The sequence below is a fragment of the Chiroxiphia lanceolata genome, chromosome 7 (genome assembly GCF_009829145.1).
Source record: "Chiroxiphia lanceolata isolate bChiLan1 chromosome 7, bChiLan1.pri, whole genome shotgun sequence".
NCBI lineage: Eukaryota > Metazoa > Chordata > Aves > Passeriformes > Pipridae > Chiroxiphia > Chiroxiphia lanceolata.
In genome coordinates this window covers 10,154,362-10,171,634 of record NC_045643.1, presented here as the reverse complement: position 1 = coordinate 10,171,634, position 17,273 = coordinate 10,154,362, and the positions used below count along the sequence as shown (strand labels likewise).

The following is a 17,273-nucleotide window of genomic DNA, read 5'->3' as shown; positions in this document are numbered from 1 at the left end:
GCGGCTCCGGGATCTGCGGGGGCACAAAGGGGCTGTCCCGCCGCTGTCCCGCCGCTGTGCCCCGGCCCTCACGGGCCCGCGGGCCGGGCCCGCGGCACCTGCCGCGCCGCCTGCGCGGGGCGGGGGGCAGCCGGCAGGGGGCGCTCCCCGTCCCCGGGGGCCGCTCCCGCCAATCGCGGGGCCGCCGGGCGCGCGCGGCCGGGCGCGGATTGGCCGCTCGGCGGGCGGGGTGGGCGGGGCCGGGCGCGCGCGCGGCCGGGGCAGCCGCGCCCCGCGGGCTGCGCGTTTCAAACGGCGAGAGCGAGCGAGGGAGCGGGAGGGCGGCGGGAGCGGGGCCGGCCGGGAGCGGCGAGCGAGGAGCGGTGAGTGTGTGTCCGACCGGGGGGGCTGCTCCGCTGTGCGATGGGTGCTGGGGGCTGCCTCCCCAGCCCGGTGCCGAGTCCCGCCGGTGCGCGCCTCCCCGCCCCGCGGGGCTGCCTGTGAAGGCAGTCGGGGCTGTACCGCGCACACCGGCCCGGTCCCGCCTTGGTGGCCGCCCGTGGTCCTTCGCTGCCAAACGCCTTCCCCGGCCCGCAGCGGGGACTTGACTTCTTCGCGAATAGTTAAATGAGGTGATTTTTTTGCCTGATTTAACTTCCGTAGTTTAGTGGGAAGTTTTCTTTTTAGTGAGAGTCTTGCAGATTTTTGTAAGAGCCACATTTCTGATGTCTGGTACACGTTGGTGCAATGTGTAACAATACAGGTATCACCTTTAATTTTGGAAATAGTTAATGTTTTAGAATTTGTGCCTTCTTTTTTTCCATAGCTAATTGGATCTCATGTGGGTTTCTGCCTGCTATGAATATATGTTTTTCTCTATTCTTTGTGATACCGAGCTAAAAAAAGGAGAGGTGTGGTGTCTTACCGGAGAAATAAAGTCAGTGCAATAGAAGGCAAAAGTTCTCCTTAAAAGTTACTCTATAAGAATGAGGATATAAAATTAAGGTTTACATAATATACCTGACAATGGTAATAAACTCATAATGGTAAGATCTTAATTCGGTCAGTTATCTAATACAAATATTTTCGTGCTGAAGTACTGCAGTGAGGAGATGAACAGTTAAAGTTATCTAGTGAGTACAGCACTAGGGAGAGTCACGTAAAATTTCAGACATCAGAATCAACCTCTTAAGTGATAAACTGTCATATAATTAGGGAAAAAGGAATCCATGGTTGTTAAAACGTGTTTCAGAGACTTGTGTGTTTGATTGTATTGTTGCCTCTTGATAATTCTTAAAGAAGCTAATTGATGCTTATCAAATGATACTTTGAAGATATTTTTAAACTGTGTAGTTTGGGTCTTTTTCCTGCTAAAGCCTGTATTATGATTTGAACCCAAAATTGTGCCAATGTGAACATCCGTGTTCCAAGAATGGGAACGCGAACAGTGCTGGATGGGTACTGGATTATATTTGAATCATAGCTAGTTCAAGTGCTCCCCCAGAAGTTTCTGATAGTGCACTTCTGTCATTTGAAAAGTGAAAGTGTATTTTTGTGAGTTTGCTAACTGTCCCTAAACTGTAATTTGCCTTGTGTTTGTTGGTGTTTTTTTTCATTGCTAATAAAGGCAAACTTGCTCTTTAACTTAAAAAAAGCCATCAGTTACAACTTCTGTTATCCTTCAGTAACCTTTTTCTGCCTTGCTTTTGCATTTTACCTGAAGAGATGCTTCAGGCCTATAAATGTGAATGCCAAAATCTAGTATTTTTATGGGCTTTGGTTTTATTTTTAACAGTAGTAGACTTAATGTGGGTGAGTGTATCTTCATAATGTGCTGTTCTGCTGATTTATTAAGATAATTTAATCAGAATTACTACATCATTTGATTCTCAATGATCTGAACTTGCAAAGAGAACATTGTCTATTCATGCTGCTTTCTGACAATTAACCTAGCCTTAAAAATGAAACTTAGATGAGCTATGAGTGAGTCTAATAAGAAATGTGAATCTTCCCACTGGAAAAAACACTTTTGTCCTGTTACCCATTCCTGCTATGTTGCAGTCAAGAAACAGGAAGGAGTTTTAGTTAATTCCCAGAGGAAAACCAGTTAAAAGTATGAAGCTACTGAAATTTACCCAGAATCCAAAGTAGTATTAAAGCTTATTTTCAGAAAGATTAAAAAGAAGGTACATATCATTAATAGTTTAGTAGTTATTAGCATTTTTATTAGAATTGAAGCCTATCCCTAATGTCTTACAGATATGCTCCAGGGGGGAAAAAACCCCAACTTACCTCAAATGTTTAATTATTAAAATAACATGTCTTGATTAGTATTCCTTTTGGGTTTTATTCTTACAGTGAATAAATGTGTTGTTTTCAGGTAACTACGGAACGAAGTTACAGCTATTCTAGTTTTATAGACCTAAACTCTAATATTTGTATACTTGCCTGTGCTGCAGTTATGGAATTTCTAAAACTCTTAATTGTTTTGCTTTAGCAGGTGACTAAAGGTAGAAGGGAGAGACCTGTTCTTGACAATGTCAAGAAGAAAGTTGGAGAATAAAAGCCTTTCTGGCTTGTTAGACACACCTCTGCACACAGCAATCAAGACAGAGAATTTCCACAATTTTTATACTCTCGAATCAAAACAGCTGGGAAGGTAAGATTGTTCTTATGTATTTTATTTTAGCAGGAGGAATTTCTGCTGCAGGAGAATTCTTTGTACAGTGATAGAGTTTCTCTGGCAAACTTTTATAGTAGTAGATGGAGAACGAAGTATCCTTCCCAGTCCTCTTCTTTGCAGCATCCAATGGGTTCTCTAGGAACCAGGAAAAAAGGTACGGTGAGACATAAGTTGCCAACCTTTTCCACATCAGAGAGATGTTTCCATAGGCATGTAGATTTGGGATTATCTTCCTTTTCTTGTGTTTCCCCTGTCTAGTCACATATCAGATTCCAGGTACATGGACTGAAGAAGAGATGACATAGAATGACATAGACAAAGAATGGGGATTTTGAATTGGTCGATCCAGTTGTTTGGATGAATTTTCTGAAGTCCATAAAACCTTTTCTCTCCCCACCCTCAAGCAATTTCAAGCAACTTACTGCTTCAGAGTAGTTTTGCAGCCTTCTTCCCTTGCTCATGTTTGCAACAGTAAAATAGGAAATAACAAAAAACCCCAAGCTCTTGGTGTTTGTGATCCTGTTTCAGACATATGAGTGAATATGTTTTTTGAAATCGCTGTGTTAGTTCACACCTTGAAAATATTCAGTGAATTGGGTGTAAAGCCATGCAGACATAATGCCACGGTCGTGTGTCCACGCTCCTTGGAACAGAAGTGACGTGGGTCAGTCTCACAGTCAGTGCCTTGCTGGGCTGCACAGCAACCCTTTGCACCTGCAGCTTGTTTTGTCAGCAGAGATGTTCTTCTGTATGTGTTTTTGTAAGCTCTTTGGCCTTCATTGTTCTCTTGGGTTTTTTCTGTTTTTCTAGCATGTGCTTTATCTGGTAGACTTTTGCAGAAGTGCACATTGCAGCCCATAACTTTCCTCTTTTCTTAACTATTGTCAGCTCTGCTTTTGAAATCTGGGCTCTGCAGAAGCCCAGTTGATATGCACCATCCTCTAGAACTCCAGTATTGTTAAAAGGCTGGATTTTGTTGTACATACTTGTGAGATGACATCTAAAAGAAACAAAACTATGGATTTTTCTGTGGATTCCAGAACACTGGATTCTTTAACACTTTGTTACATGCAAAACCAGGCATAATGAAACAAATGCCAAAATGCAGAGAAAACAGAAGCAGAGTACTATGTTTTCCAAACATACTTTTGATTTTTCCTAGCCTGTGTGTGTGTTTTTTTTAATGTTTTCAGTGTATAAATGCTTCGTAAGTGATGTAAAATCCATCTTTCTTTGTAGCCTGTCTAAAAGATTCAATATGCCTTTTTTTTTTTCACTTGCAATTTTCTTCTTCCTCTTCAGATTATGTAGTAAATAGTTCTTTTGTTCTCTGCTTAAGCTTCCCAAGTCCCATTTCTTCCTCCCACACCCTTATCTGCTAGGTCCTTTGGTATTTAAGACACTGACTCACGAAGCTGGCAGGTTGGGTTCTCTTTAGTGGGTTTAGTAGTTTTGTCCCTGGTGTGTGCATGGCTTGGCTTCTTCTGAAGCTGTTAAATTTCTGTGGTTTATAACTAGAGATATGAGAACATCTTGAAATCAGTTTTTCTTGTAAAACTGGGCTGTGAGGAGGGATGGTTACGCAGCTGCTTTGCAGGCAGCAGGGAGTGGGAACTACTCTGCTTGCTTCGGTGCAGCACTTCCGACCTGACTTCTTTACATTTCTGGGGCAATTTCCACTGCTCTAAAAGAACTGTTCTGTCTTAACTTTGTCTTAATTGGCACACTGCAAATAGAGTATAAACAAGTGGAAATTCTTACATCATCAATCTGGAGATGCCACTGACCCTTCAAAGCTGTTAAACCCGCAGCAACCAGGGGGAATATGGGCCAAAACTATCAGGGAAGATCTTACTGTTCTCATGAAACTCAACCAGTTCCCCTTTGGTAATTTTAGAGAAACTTTTGTGGTTGACAGGGTGATGTGATGTTAAAACAAGAATGTAAGCTGGGGCAGGGAGTATTTTCAACTTTGGTATGTTATGAAATTCATCTCAATAACTTAAAATGTTCTACAGTAATTAGCTGGTCTAACAATTGGGAAAGAACCTGGCAATTGCAGGCTTACAAATATTGCTAAAATGAAGAGTGTGCATGTATCAGACTGTAAATAACTTCCACCACTGAATTTAATTTTTCCTTTGAATTTTGTACCCTTGCCTTTCTAAATCTAGTGCTTTAAAAAATGGACAGAGAAATCCTACAACAGCAGCTGTTTTGTTGAATTTTTTTCTAAGTAATTTGTAGTAGTATGATTAGAGGTAAACTTCACATGTTTAATAATGCAGGTTTGTTCAGACTACTGAATATCTGGTTATTTGGATATGAAAATCTTACTTTTTTCATGAGATGCTCATACCTTTTTTGATTAAATACTGAAGTCTAGATTTTTTTTCAAAAAAGGCTCAGACATTCCTTTTTTTTTTTTTTTTTTTTTAAGGAAATATTCCTTTTAGGCATTGGGGCTTTTACACCAGAAACAAGGCAAAGCAGGGCAACTTAGTATTTTCTACTAAAGTAACTAATTTAGTTAAAAAAAACCCAGCTCGAATAACTCATACTGAGCTGTTCCATTAAGTTTGTTCTTAGTATGCTGTGGTAACAAAAATATGGGTGGAAAGGTTGTTTTTTTTTTTTAACATAAGTGTAGATCTTTGTGCATAGTTTTATACTGTTTTTAGAACTTTAGACAATTTATTTTAGCCTTTCAAGTTGTTTTTTTTTTTATAAATAATGTTTCTTGTATCATTTGAAAACACTTTGCAAGAATGCAACTAGGCATTTCTGGGAATGCAATAGTAGTGGTTATAACATTTTGTTTTTTCAGGAGTTTATAACTTGGCTTAAAAAACTGCAACTTTTTCCCCCTAATTTTTTTAAAAAGATCAGCTTGGTGTTTTAATGACAGTATGTGGGGTTTTTTTAAAAACATTTCTTTACCAGAATACATTTTTTTTCCATACCTAAACAGTTGGCTAGGAAATAAAGCAGCACACTTTGTCTAACTGTAATTGAGGAAGAAAATGCTAAGTATTGGGTGTTTTTCTGCTAAGATGTTTTTAAATGTTTTGCAGATACCTGAGATTTTTGTAGCAGTACCACGTGGTTTGTGGAGGGAAATTCTCTTTATGACTTCTAAAATTTTCTGCACTGAAAACCTCCCTGCCCCCCTGTACATATAAATATGGTTTATTTTCTGTGTTAATTGATAGCATTTCACAGGGGGTTTGCTTTGTTCATTACTGTGTCCTGTAGGTGTTATGATGAGGTTGAGGGTTTTTTAATATAGTATTGCCAACCTGAACAAAGCCCTGAGCAGCCTGGTAAGATGTCATGGTTGGTCCTGCTTTAAGCAGGAGGTTTTGAGAGACCTCCAGAAGTCCTTTCCAGCTGAGTTATTCTGTGGTCCTACAGTGAGAATGTTCCTATAACCCCATATCTGATTTAGTGTTTACCTAGCCTGTAGAAAGGGAATTTTACTGGGTCTGACCAAAGCTTCATCTGCCTTAGTATCCTTTTTTCTATAGTGGCTGAAAGTGAATGTTCAGGGAATATGTAAGAAAAGGCCAAGCATGGCATTCCCCAATACATTTTTTTGTTTGTTTCTAATTATTTGCCATGCCCTCTTATTTCTAGTGGCAATTTCTGTGCTTTTTATCTCTTGGGACTTAATGTTTTCCCTTTTATTTTGTAGAGGAAGATCCGCTGTGGTTAGAAAATGTATAGCTAAATCCACAGGCCAAGAGTATGCAGCTAAATTTTTAAAGAAGAGAAGAAGAGGTCAAGACTGCAAAGCAGAAATTCATCATGAAATTGCTGTACTTGAATTAATGAAATCTAATCCTCGCATAGTTAATCTTCATGAAGTCTATGAAACAGCAAATGAAATCATCTTAGTGTTGGAATAGTAAGTATGCCTTCCTCACATGTTCCACATTTGTAGTTAAAAATCTTTCAATATACTAATTTTTTGCATGAGCTGCCTGAATGCCCAGAATTACAACAGTGCACTGTATATATTATGCTAATATTTCATTAGGATATACTTTCTAAGCATATTTATGTTTTTTGCTTTAAGAGTGTTTTGGGCAAGCTGACTGGAGATAATGTTCTTGAATCCCATCGAAAGTCCAAAGTTTTTTGATGTATCTTAAATGATAAGAAAAAAATAGAATAGCCCAGTACTGATACCAAGTACACAGACTTCAAAGAAGCTGAGCATGTCTATGCTCTGTGAACTTCAGTTAGCACTTGATGCTTTCTGGTGACTGAAGACTTGTAGTTGCTTTGTGGGTTCTGAGCTTCTAAATTTAGTAGTTTTCTTGTTTTGAAACTGTTTGGCTTTTGGAGCTGTTTTGTAAAAAATTCCCATATTTGTTTCAGATGTCCCTGAAGCTTCTCATTAGCTCTGAAAAAACAAGTCTAATTTGGGAATTGAATTTGAATTATCTCTCGTATTTGCTGTACATTTTTGTTTGGAATGTAGGAAACAAAAAGGCAGATTTTGAAGTTAGATCTCTCTAGGCTTTAAGTTTCACGTACAAAGTATTTGAAGTGCTCTTAATGGTGGTCTGCATACAGCGTGATAAATCCCCTCAAATTTTCCAAAGAATGTAGCTAGATTCTATCTTTAAAAGCTTTTTTTCCTGGAACTAGATGATCCCTAACATATTATTTGTTGTTCTGTGAAGGTTAAAATAATAAATAATGTAGAAGTCAAGACAAAGTCCAGATGGCAAGTTTTGAACTTCTGAAAGTGCAAGTTCACATAGAAGCCATACTGATTTTCCTGCTTCTGTTTCAGCCAAGCTAGCTCTCTCTTGCTTATTAAAGCTCTGTAATGAAACATCTTCCTTATGCTACGTTGGTGTTCATGGTGTAACTTCATTGTAGTGTTCAGAAGTCTTGCAGTAAAGTGTTCCTGCTTTTGTGGGGATTACACACTTAAATTATATTCCCCTGTAGCAGAATAAACAGCTTTTCGTGTTCATTTCTCATTATCAGAACTCTGAAGCGGTACTTGAAAAGAATTGCAAGAAATGAGTTTATAAAATAGTTTATAAACATTTCATCTTCAGCTGTCTTTTTCCACCCTGCACATGTTCCTTGCTCTTGTTATGTATTGTTGGGGTTTGGAAGGTGTAGGAGTAAGAGTCAGTTTGTGTTAGTGCACATTTTCTAAATAAAGGAGAAATGGATGCTAGCTCTTAGTAAGGCCATCTTTGTAGAGGGAATCACTAAAGATGTGAATACTACTTCAAAAGCCCCACCATGGAGGTTGCTGCTCTTCTAATCTGAGGGCCAAAGGAAGAATCCAGTTACTTGGAGAGAAACCTGGCAGCTGTACTAACTCATTGTGCAGCTGCAATAATTTCCAGGTCTATCTAGTCTGTGCACTGAAGAACTAAGAAAGGCTCTGCAGAGTGAGATCAGAGCTCTGTCTCACCTGCCATTTCCAGCAGTGGCTGTAGGAAGGTGCACTTTAGGAAGAGCTAAGGAGCATGTAACTGCCCACTTTTTGCTCTTCATTCTCTTTGCACTGTTGCAGCAAACAGAGGTATTGTACTGAGAATACCTTTCTGCTTATTCCTTTTAGTTTATGGACCTGTCCAAGTTTGTGAATGTGTTTTGTCCTTTTTTTGAACCTGTTGATACTGTCTGCTTTGGTGGTAATAAATTCCAGGTGCTCATTATCTTCTGTGTGAAGAAATATTTTCTTTTATCTTTTTCAAACTAATCAGCTAGATTCATCAGGTGCCTCCTAGTTCTTATATTGTAGGATCTGGTGAATAACAGTTTTTGTTTGGCTCTAAACCAGCTTTAGTGTTTTTGTAAGCATCATTTGTACACTTCCCCACAATCTTCTATCCAAACTGAAGAGTCAGTGTCTCTTTGGTTGGTTTTTTTTTTGTTGTTGTTGTAAAGCAACTATCTGTCCTCTTACTTGCCTTTCTTTGTATCTTCATTAATCTTGCATAAATGAAGATACAGAAGCAGAACTACGAGCTAAGGTTTTGTACTGAGCATTGTTTTGTTGCTTGTTCTCAGTAGCCCTCCTGATGATAGCCAGGTATGTTGTTTTTTGTTTTGACTGCTCTGCACATTGGTCCTATTATTTCTTAACGATTGTCAGTCAAAATTCTCTGAGCTATCCCTCCTAGTTCAAAGTTTGTCACTGCGTGGGATTCCATTAGGTTATTTATCTGTGTGCACCACAGGTCATCTGATGCTCTTTTACTCACTTTCTCTGTTGGTGCTGAACTTGCTTGTTAATGTCTTCTTGAACTGGGAAGCCCAAACCAGGATGCTGCATTCCAGCAGTGTTCTGGTGTGCTGGGTAGTGTCACTTGCCTCAGTCTGCTGACTGTGCTCCTGCTATTACAGCCCAAGGTGCTGCTGAGCTTTCCTGCACTTCAACTCTCGCTGTCTCTGAGGGCTCACAAATCTTTCCTGCAGAGCTTTCAGCTCTTTACCCATCTGAATGTCCACCCATCCAGGCCATAATGCAACTTGGATACAATAATACTGTGGGAGACAGTGTCAAAACCTTGTTAAAGTTGGAGTAAATGACATCCACATCTCTTCCCTGATCTACATTTTGTCATAAAGCCAGCTAGAGGAGACATTATGGACACCTCACAGAGCAGGTTTATGACTGTGTTTATTTGTGTTGTCCATCATCTAACTTTTTTATAGATTCTGTCATTTTGTTAGCATTGAAGATTAGGCTTCCTGATCTGTAGTTTTCAGGTAGCCCTTTATTCTTAAGGGAGAGAAACTTCAGGCAGTTTGAGCAGGCTGAGTAATGATTTCAAACCCAGCCTGGAAGGAAACAGCTGACGCTGTGGCCAAGGGTAGAAGTGTAACTAATAAACCACGTGCAACATGGTTATTTCCATCCTGCTTGACACTGTACTAATAGGGTTTTCTGGAAGCCTTTTTTGAGGAAGATGAACTTGAGACACTGTGTAAAAACATGAACCTTGATAATCTTATTTTTGAAATCTGCCATTTCTACACTAGAAACAAAGTGACAGAGCTGAGTCCTGGTATTTCTGAATATTCTGTGTCTACTAGAGTCCTGGAAGGGACTGTTCAATAACTGACTAGGCAACTGTATATTTAATGAGCAGTAGCATGCTAGATTTTCTTCCTGGTACCTCTCTGAGTCTTCCCTCAGAATGGCAGGAGGCAAGTATGCAGTTTCCTCACTCCAGAAATATTCCTTAGCAGTCTAGCTGTTATTAAGTTGTTATTACATTTACACCACAGCCACATCATGTAAAAAATAATGATTTTTACTCCTGAATTCTGAGAACAGGAATACTGCTGGGCTTTCTTGCTTTGAATTATTTATGAACTGGTCTAATGGAAGAAATTTATATTTGACTTGAAAAGAGAAGCTTCTTTGGTTAAGGAATGATGATAGAACTCATCTTCTTGAATGCATCTTGGCACTTGCTTATAGGAAAGCACGCTTGAGGGCACTAGAATGTTATGAGGTTTTCAACCAAGGTTCTGTTTTACTGTCTCAACTGCTTTTGCTGGCTACTAGGAAAGAAAAAGCATCATCAGATTTTTTTTTTCCTTTTCTATGTGCTTATATTATCTGTTTTGGCATAAATATGTTAAAAAAAAAAAGTAATAATAATATTTCCAGCCTCTCTGAGATTATAAATATATACTAGATAAATATGTATTGCAATATATAACATTTTTTCTCACTTAAGATTCAAAATTTAAACTTAACACATAAGTGTTCTTGAATGTGTTTCAGTGCTGCTGGAGGAGAAATGTTTGACTTGTGTGTCCCAGATCTGGATTACAGAATTGGTGAAAGGGATATTGTAAGACTTATAAGACAAATACTTGAAGGACTTTGCTGCTTGCATGAAAACAATATTGTTCATCTTGATTTAAAGGTAAAACTTTTTATTTTAGTACTTTAATTTATTATTACTTTAAAGTAATTTGTTAAGTACATAACAAAGATGAAGAGAAAAAGGAGTGTGTCAGAGATTAAATATTTTTAAATAAAATTTAGCAGTAAGCATTGCATAATAGAACCTGCAGTGTCGTTTTGTACATTGGGCTTTTTGGCAGATTGCGTTTGATTAATTGGGATTTAAATCTTTTCTATTCTAGCCTCAGAATATTTTGCTGAGCAGTGTCAATCCTCTCGGTGATGTAAAAATTGTAGACTTTGGTATTTCCCGGAAGCTTGAGAATTCGGGTGAACTGCGGCACATCATGGGAACAACAGAGTATCTGGGTATGGAAGAGCTGCTTCACAATGTCTGATTTGTGCTTTGGAGAAAACAAACAGTTCATGGAATATGCTTATGAACTTCCCAGTCATTACTGGAGAAAGAACATTATAGGACAAAGCAACGTGTTTTGAGCTGCTCTTTTTTTAGAGTGGTCAATGAATATTTGCACCACAAATTCCCACATTATGTCAGTAAGTGCAGCTCTCCGTTCATGCCGTAGCACTTGCTGTGATGCCGGCTGTTAACAAAAAGTTTTGGCTGTTAAATTCTTTTGATTAGAATTGAAGTACAGCAGTAGCATGCACAGAGAAGTGTTCTTTGAGTTAGGAATGTTGTTTAGTGTGATGGTTTAATGAGATTAAAATATTCCTTGGAAAGGGGAAGATTGCCCTTAACACTTGGCCCTCTGTGAGGCGCGGGTTTCCTTCATGATTTGCCAACGCTCAATTTTAAGAGCACTTCAAACTACAGTGAAGAACTTGCTATCTAGCATAGACTAACGGCCACTGATCCTAAAATTAGCTTGATCATCTGCTTTTGCAGTGTTAACATGCTGAAGGCTTTATGCATTCCCCTAAAGAAGCTATATACTTCAAAACCTCTTAGAAGAATGTTTTATGTGGATACTTCTGATTAGAAAACATCTTGAGACTTGGCTAGGAATAGACTTTAGGCCATGTAGTGCTGTTTAAGTGTGACTCAATTAAACATCTGTGTGTCTAGTCCAACAGAAATAACTTTTTCGCACTCTTGTGGCTTGAAAATAATAAACTTAACTGTTGAAACTGTGTGTTTAGTCTCATAATAATGGTTGGCAAAAAAATGCCAGAAATGTAGTATATGACTCAAGGCCGTTTGAGTAATATATTTATTAAAGCATTTTTCTTCTCTCCATCTCTTTAGCTCCAGAAATCCTAAACTACGATCCTATTACCACAGCTACAGACATGTGGTAGGTTGTATATCTTAATTCATTTTATTGAGGTGAGGGGGGCCACTTAACAACTTAGGGGCCAGATCTGGACACTGATGCAGTTTTTTTCTGGCTTCCAAGAATACCTTGCTGCTGGACTGACTAAAAGAGGGAGAGATGGGAGGATATAACTCCGGGCTTACAAGGAATTACTGTAAATGGGTCTGTTGCACACTTAGAAGGGAATGCCAGTGGCTTCTGAGCCTGGAGTATAGGTGTTTGTTCTAAGGGAACAATAACAGTGGCTGGATAGCATACTTTAGGTATTAGTTACTCTGACATGACAAGCTTCAGGTATGGGCTTCTCTTGGACACTCTTTCCTCCTCACTTTTGTATTGTTAAATAATTTTATTATACAAATGATAAAAAGTATTTAGTTTTTTACTTTTTATCTTTAGAGAAATACTTGCAGAATGAGTCATAAAAAATGAGACAAATACCTTAAAGTGATCCACAGCTTTATTTGTGGCTTACTAATTTTATGAACTATGTTAGTTTAAAGACTGGCTTTGAAATGTTTCCTTAGAAACATAAAATATTCATATGCTCTTCTTGAGCATCTTAATAATTAAAATTCAGTTTTAAAAGTTGCTGTGATCTAATTGCTCCTTTGAAATCCTCAACTCATAATAGTAACTAAATCTGTTCATGAATGTTTTTTTAACCACTTAATATTTGCGTGCTTTTGTGGGAAGACATAAAAACAAATTGTTGGTGCTCTAATCAGAATGACAAACACTGCAGCAGCTGCATTTGCCACAGTGTAATGGGTACTAAGACCTGATCTGTCTGATCACAAAAACATTTTTATTATGCATCAGGAAACCATCTAAGATTTATAATAGATTGCGTGATGCGTTGTGTTCTTAGGGAAGAACATCTGAGCAAGAGGATATTGTAGCACAACTCAGATGTGGAATGTGCAGAAAGGTTGACTAAATCTCAGTCTTTGATACTTCATCCAGAATTGTAGTGAAAGGTGGGGTTTTATTTATGTGCAGATAAGAAAGTCTGTTTTTCCACTGTTCTGTCCTCCAGAATTGCTGTATGTCCAAGAGAGGGCTGTGTAAAAGTGATGCATTTGCTTTCCTAACCATCTGAGTGGAAAGAAAAGGGTGTATGGAAAGTAAGAAATTTTCACAAATGCCTCCACTGAGATGCTTTCCTTGTGTGTGTTTGTGCATACCTGCTTGAATCACATAAAACTGAGATGTCACATGATGCTTTTAATTCTCTAAGTGTGGGATACATCAGGAGGTTTGATCTGCAGCACAATAAATATGCAGGATATATTGTTCAGATGTTCATGTGGGTTTATACATTGTGTTCTTATCTCAGGAACATTGGTGTCATTTCATACATGCTGCTGACACAAGAATCTCCATTCGTGGGAGCTGATATTCAAGAAACTTACCTTAATATATCTCAAGTTAATGTGGATTATTCAGAAGAAACATTTGCATCAGTTTCACAGCCTGCCAAAGACTTCATTCAAAAACTTCTCATAAAAAATCCAGAGTAAGTAATAAACTCCTCCAGGCAACAGTCTTAAATTTGTGGAGCACCTAGAGAAAGTGAATGTTAATTTATGTACCTGATACCATGATTCCTTGAAAACCTAATGGCTGAATATTCACCTAGCGTTTATTATCACCCTATTTACAATGGTCAGTATAAAACACAGGAGTTCAAAAGCATAATCATGTGCACATTTATATATACCATGTTGAAAACATTCCAAGGGAACTATGTTCCTTGTTCTGATGAAAAGCTTACCAGCTTTAGAGGAAAGTGTCAGCTACATTTAGATGCATGTTGCCACTGCTTAACCTTAACTCTGTGTTTTGTAGCAGCTGAGGTGGTGCTGAAAAAACAGTGATACTGATGCTTTAGTGTCAGTTTTGCTCAAGATTTCTTGACGTGTGGCAGAGTTATTTTAATGAAGTTTTTAGTATTTCTGAAATGAACTAAAGCAACTCTTCCCTTTTCTTTTTCCAAGGGAAAGACCCACAGCAGCGGACTGCCTTTCTCATTTGTGGTTGCAGCAAGGGGAGTTCGCGCTCTTGTGTGGCCCTGAAGAAACCTGTTGCTCTTCTCAGATGTCAGGACACACAACCAAAAGCTCAGAAGAGCGGAATGTAAAGTCCAGTTGTAATGGTACCTGTAGTGACAAGGAAGACAAAGAAAACATTCCAGAGGACAGCAGCACAGTCTCCAAACGATTCCGTTTCGATGATTCATTGCAGTATCCCCAAGACTTCACGACAGACTTCTTATGTTAATGTGTAATGCAGACTTTTATAAAATGAATTCAGCATAATCTATTCCAGTGGTGAAAATAAGATTATGACTTGCCAATTCATGTAGCATTGGCGTACTGGAAATGCACTTTGATTCTTTTATGCTGATGCCTCCTTTTCTATCCATTGCTGGCAGTGGATTTAACTCCTGAGAAATTGGAGTTGTTGTGCCAATAAAATGAATTATTTTTTTTTAAGAAGATATGAATAAATATTTTTGCACTTTTTGAGTTCTAGTCAAAAAATGACGCTAGAGTGAACTAACTGAAACCTGAAAATGAGTTTGTTTAAACTCAACCTTTGCCAAAACGTGGTTGAATACATGCATGCTTTTATGACTTGCCTTAATAAGAAATTGGTCTGAGCAGGGAAACTGAATCTAGCTGTCTTACTGAACTTACTTGTGACCCTTAGAGGCTAAAGTTGGTATGTTTTGGGACTGATAAATCTGTTGGGGTTGCTTGGAAAACTGTTTTCCCTCTGGGACAACTAGTAGTTATGGAAGTATTTCTGCCTTATAGATCTGGTCCTCTTAGGGATTGTAGTGCACACTCTGGTTTTGCTGTGTTGGATCTCTGCAGCTCTTGAATAGAAAACGGGTAGACTGTCAGTCCTTGTGCCAGTAGTCCTTGGCTTCTTACCAGTAAGTTGTTTGAAGAAGATGAGCTTCCTATGCTGATGTGAATATTTGATGAACTTATTAGTTTGCTGTTATAAAACCTCTGAAATATTATCATCTACCTGTATTGACCTTTTCCTTATCTTAAAAAAAACCCCAAAACAACCAAAACACCACAAAACACCCCCCTCCAAAAGAACAGTGGAAAATACACAAAGGAACCCCAAAACAGAAAGCCTCCTTATAGTTGAAAGTAGTAACTGAATAAACTGAAAATAGCCGGTTTTGCCAGTGAAGCTGGAATTAACAACTTTTCTTTATGTCCCTCTAATGTAGAAGTGCAGTGCATCTTTGTCAATTATTGTTACCCCTAATGACTCAGCTTCATGCCTGCTCTGAGAAATGGACTGCAGTGTGTTAGTATTTAAAGACAAACTACCTGATAATTGTTTTAAGGCTTTTAATTTGGTTTGCTCAGTGGTATTTTTTTTTAAGTTATGTCCCTTCCACTTCCTGTTTCTAGGCTCTTAGGAAATAATGCCTATGTAGTGAGTCTTGACTTAGATCAATTGCCAGTGGTGTCTTAAACAGCCTGAAACTAATACTGACAAAATAAATACCTAATAGTAACAGAGGCTGGAAGTCTTTTTGTGCAGGGAATGTATTAAAACTCTTACAGATATTTTGAAAGTAAGTGTCACTTTAAAATATTTTTGGGATTTTCCACTCCTCAGAGCTTAAGTTTAATTGTCTTTGATTTGGATTTGTTTTGTATAATAAAATACCACAATCTGATAATGTTTTTCAAGTGTGCCTGTGCATTTGTCAATAGTTAGGCAGATTGGTGTCTTGGAAAAATATATGATTGAGAGGTGAACATAATGGTTGGTAGAAGGTTGTATTTTGTCTTCCTTCACACAAGGAAAGAACAGGTTTTTTACAAATAGATTCAATATAAGGTATCACCATAGTATGTGGTGGAATTTGGGACTGTTTTCTTGATTTGGATGACACTTGTGTCAACAAGTGAAAAGCAGACTGAAGTGTGAGGCAGATGAGACTATCTTTCAGATTATGTTTGCCAGAAGAAGTAAAACTTTTCCAAGACTTAATTTCATGTGAAATAAAGTAACAGTATATTGAGCACGTACAAAGCTCTGATGCCAAGGTATAAATGAACCACACTCAGTCCCCTCCATGTATTAGTTCTCATGTAGCTTTTTTCAGTGGTACTGAGAGTGTATAGGATTATGAAATTCCTTTGCAGGAGGTGGTTGTTGGATTGCATTCAGGTACTTTATACTCTTAGTTTTCAAAGTCCTTGGCTTTTCTCAGTTGGAGTCTTATTTAACTTTTTTGATTTTTTTCCACCAGCATCGATTCCAGTTTGAACTGGGTAAATTAAAACCACAAACTATTTCATATTTACACAGAAGTTAAAGTTCACTTAAGGTGAAGAAGACAATGTCAAAAATCTGTATAGGTAAAAAAGAATGTTTATGAAAGTGTTACACTTTCAAATTCTGCAAAAATATTACTGAATTGAAATTACAACTATTTTTTACCATCTGAAAAATCTGAAAGCATATGCCAGCACTTTATGACACAGTTGTTATTACTAAAGATTTTTATCACAGTATCTGATGTTTACATTTCTTACTACTTTAGAGGTAACTTATCTTTAAATAAATGAAAATTGGTCTTTTCCAAGGAATTTTAAGTTTTGAAGACTTTATTTGTATTTTATATAAACTTAAAATATACCTTGAGTCAGACTTACTTTGGATAAGTGCGTTTGATTATTTAAAAATACTATTGTGCATTCGTAACTTCAATTGAATGTAAATACATATATTGCAGGCAACTGTTAGACTGTCTTGCTTCCTGCCATATTACAGGGAATTTCCAAGTGTTAATGAGTGATGAGTAACATTTTCAGATGACTGAAGTCATACTTCTATGCAGTTCATGACCTTTTTATATTAAAAAAAAAATAAAATAAACTTTGCCTTTTTTTTCAAAACTTCTCCGTGTTTTCATTCCTTCACAGAATCAGAGAATGGTTGAGGTTGGAAGAGGCCTTTGGAAGTCACGTTGCCCAACCCCAGCCTCCTCAAGCCATGCCATCAAGGCCTTGTTGGCCAGAATGACGTCCACATGGCTTTTGCTCTCCAAGACACCATCTCTCTGGGCAAACCTGTTCAGTGCTCAGTCATCCTCACAGTAAAAATATGTTCTTGTGTTCAAATGGAGTCTCCTGTGTTTCAGTTTGTGCCCATTCCCTCTTGTCCTGGCACTGGGCATCACTGACAAGAACCTGCTGGTGATATTTTGCCCTGTGCAGCCCATGCCCTTGCCTACTTTGTGGAACAGCGCTGGCTCCCATTCAACTCAGTGTCCACCAGGTCCTTTTCCCAAAGGTGTTTTCCAGCTGGATGGCTCCAGCAT

General features: G+C 38.4%; 1 protein-coding gene across 5 annotated transcripts; it reads left to right on the top strand.

Annotated features, from left to right (window-relative positions):
• Positions 1-299: 299 nt before the first annotated feature.
• STK17B (serine/threonine kinase 17b) lies at positions 300-15,624 on the top strand. Of its 5 annotated transcripts, none has more exons than XM_032692884.1 (8): positions 300-362; positions 2,477-2,638; positions 6,357-6,569; positions 10,440-10,584; positions 10,808-10,934; positions 11,836-11,884; positions 13,245-13,424; positions 13,906-15,624. In XM_032692884.1, exons 2-8 carry the CDS (start codon positions 2,517-2,519, stop codon positions 14,186-14,188), a joined length of 1,119 nt encoding a protein of 372 aa, XP_032548775.1. In that variant the 5' UTR covers positions 300-362; positions 2,477-2,516; the 3' UTR covers positions 14,189-15,624. The 5 variants fall into 5 exon arrangements, with proteins under 5 accessions (XP_032548775.1, XP_032548777.1, XP_032548776.1 ...); XM_032692886.1 differs by having other exon boundaries at positions 319-362; positions 2,480-2,638; XM_032692885.1 differs by lacking the exon at positions 300-362 and adding an exon at positions 520-611.
• The last annotated feature ends 1,649 nt before the right edge of the window (positions 15,625-17,273 follow it).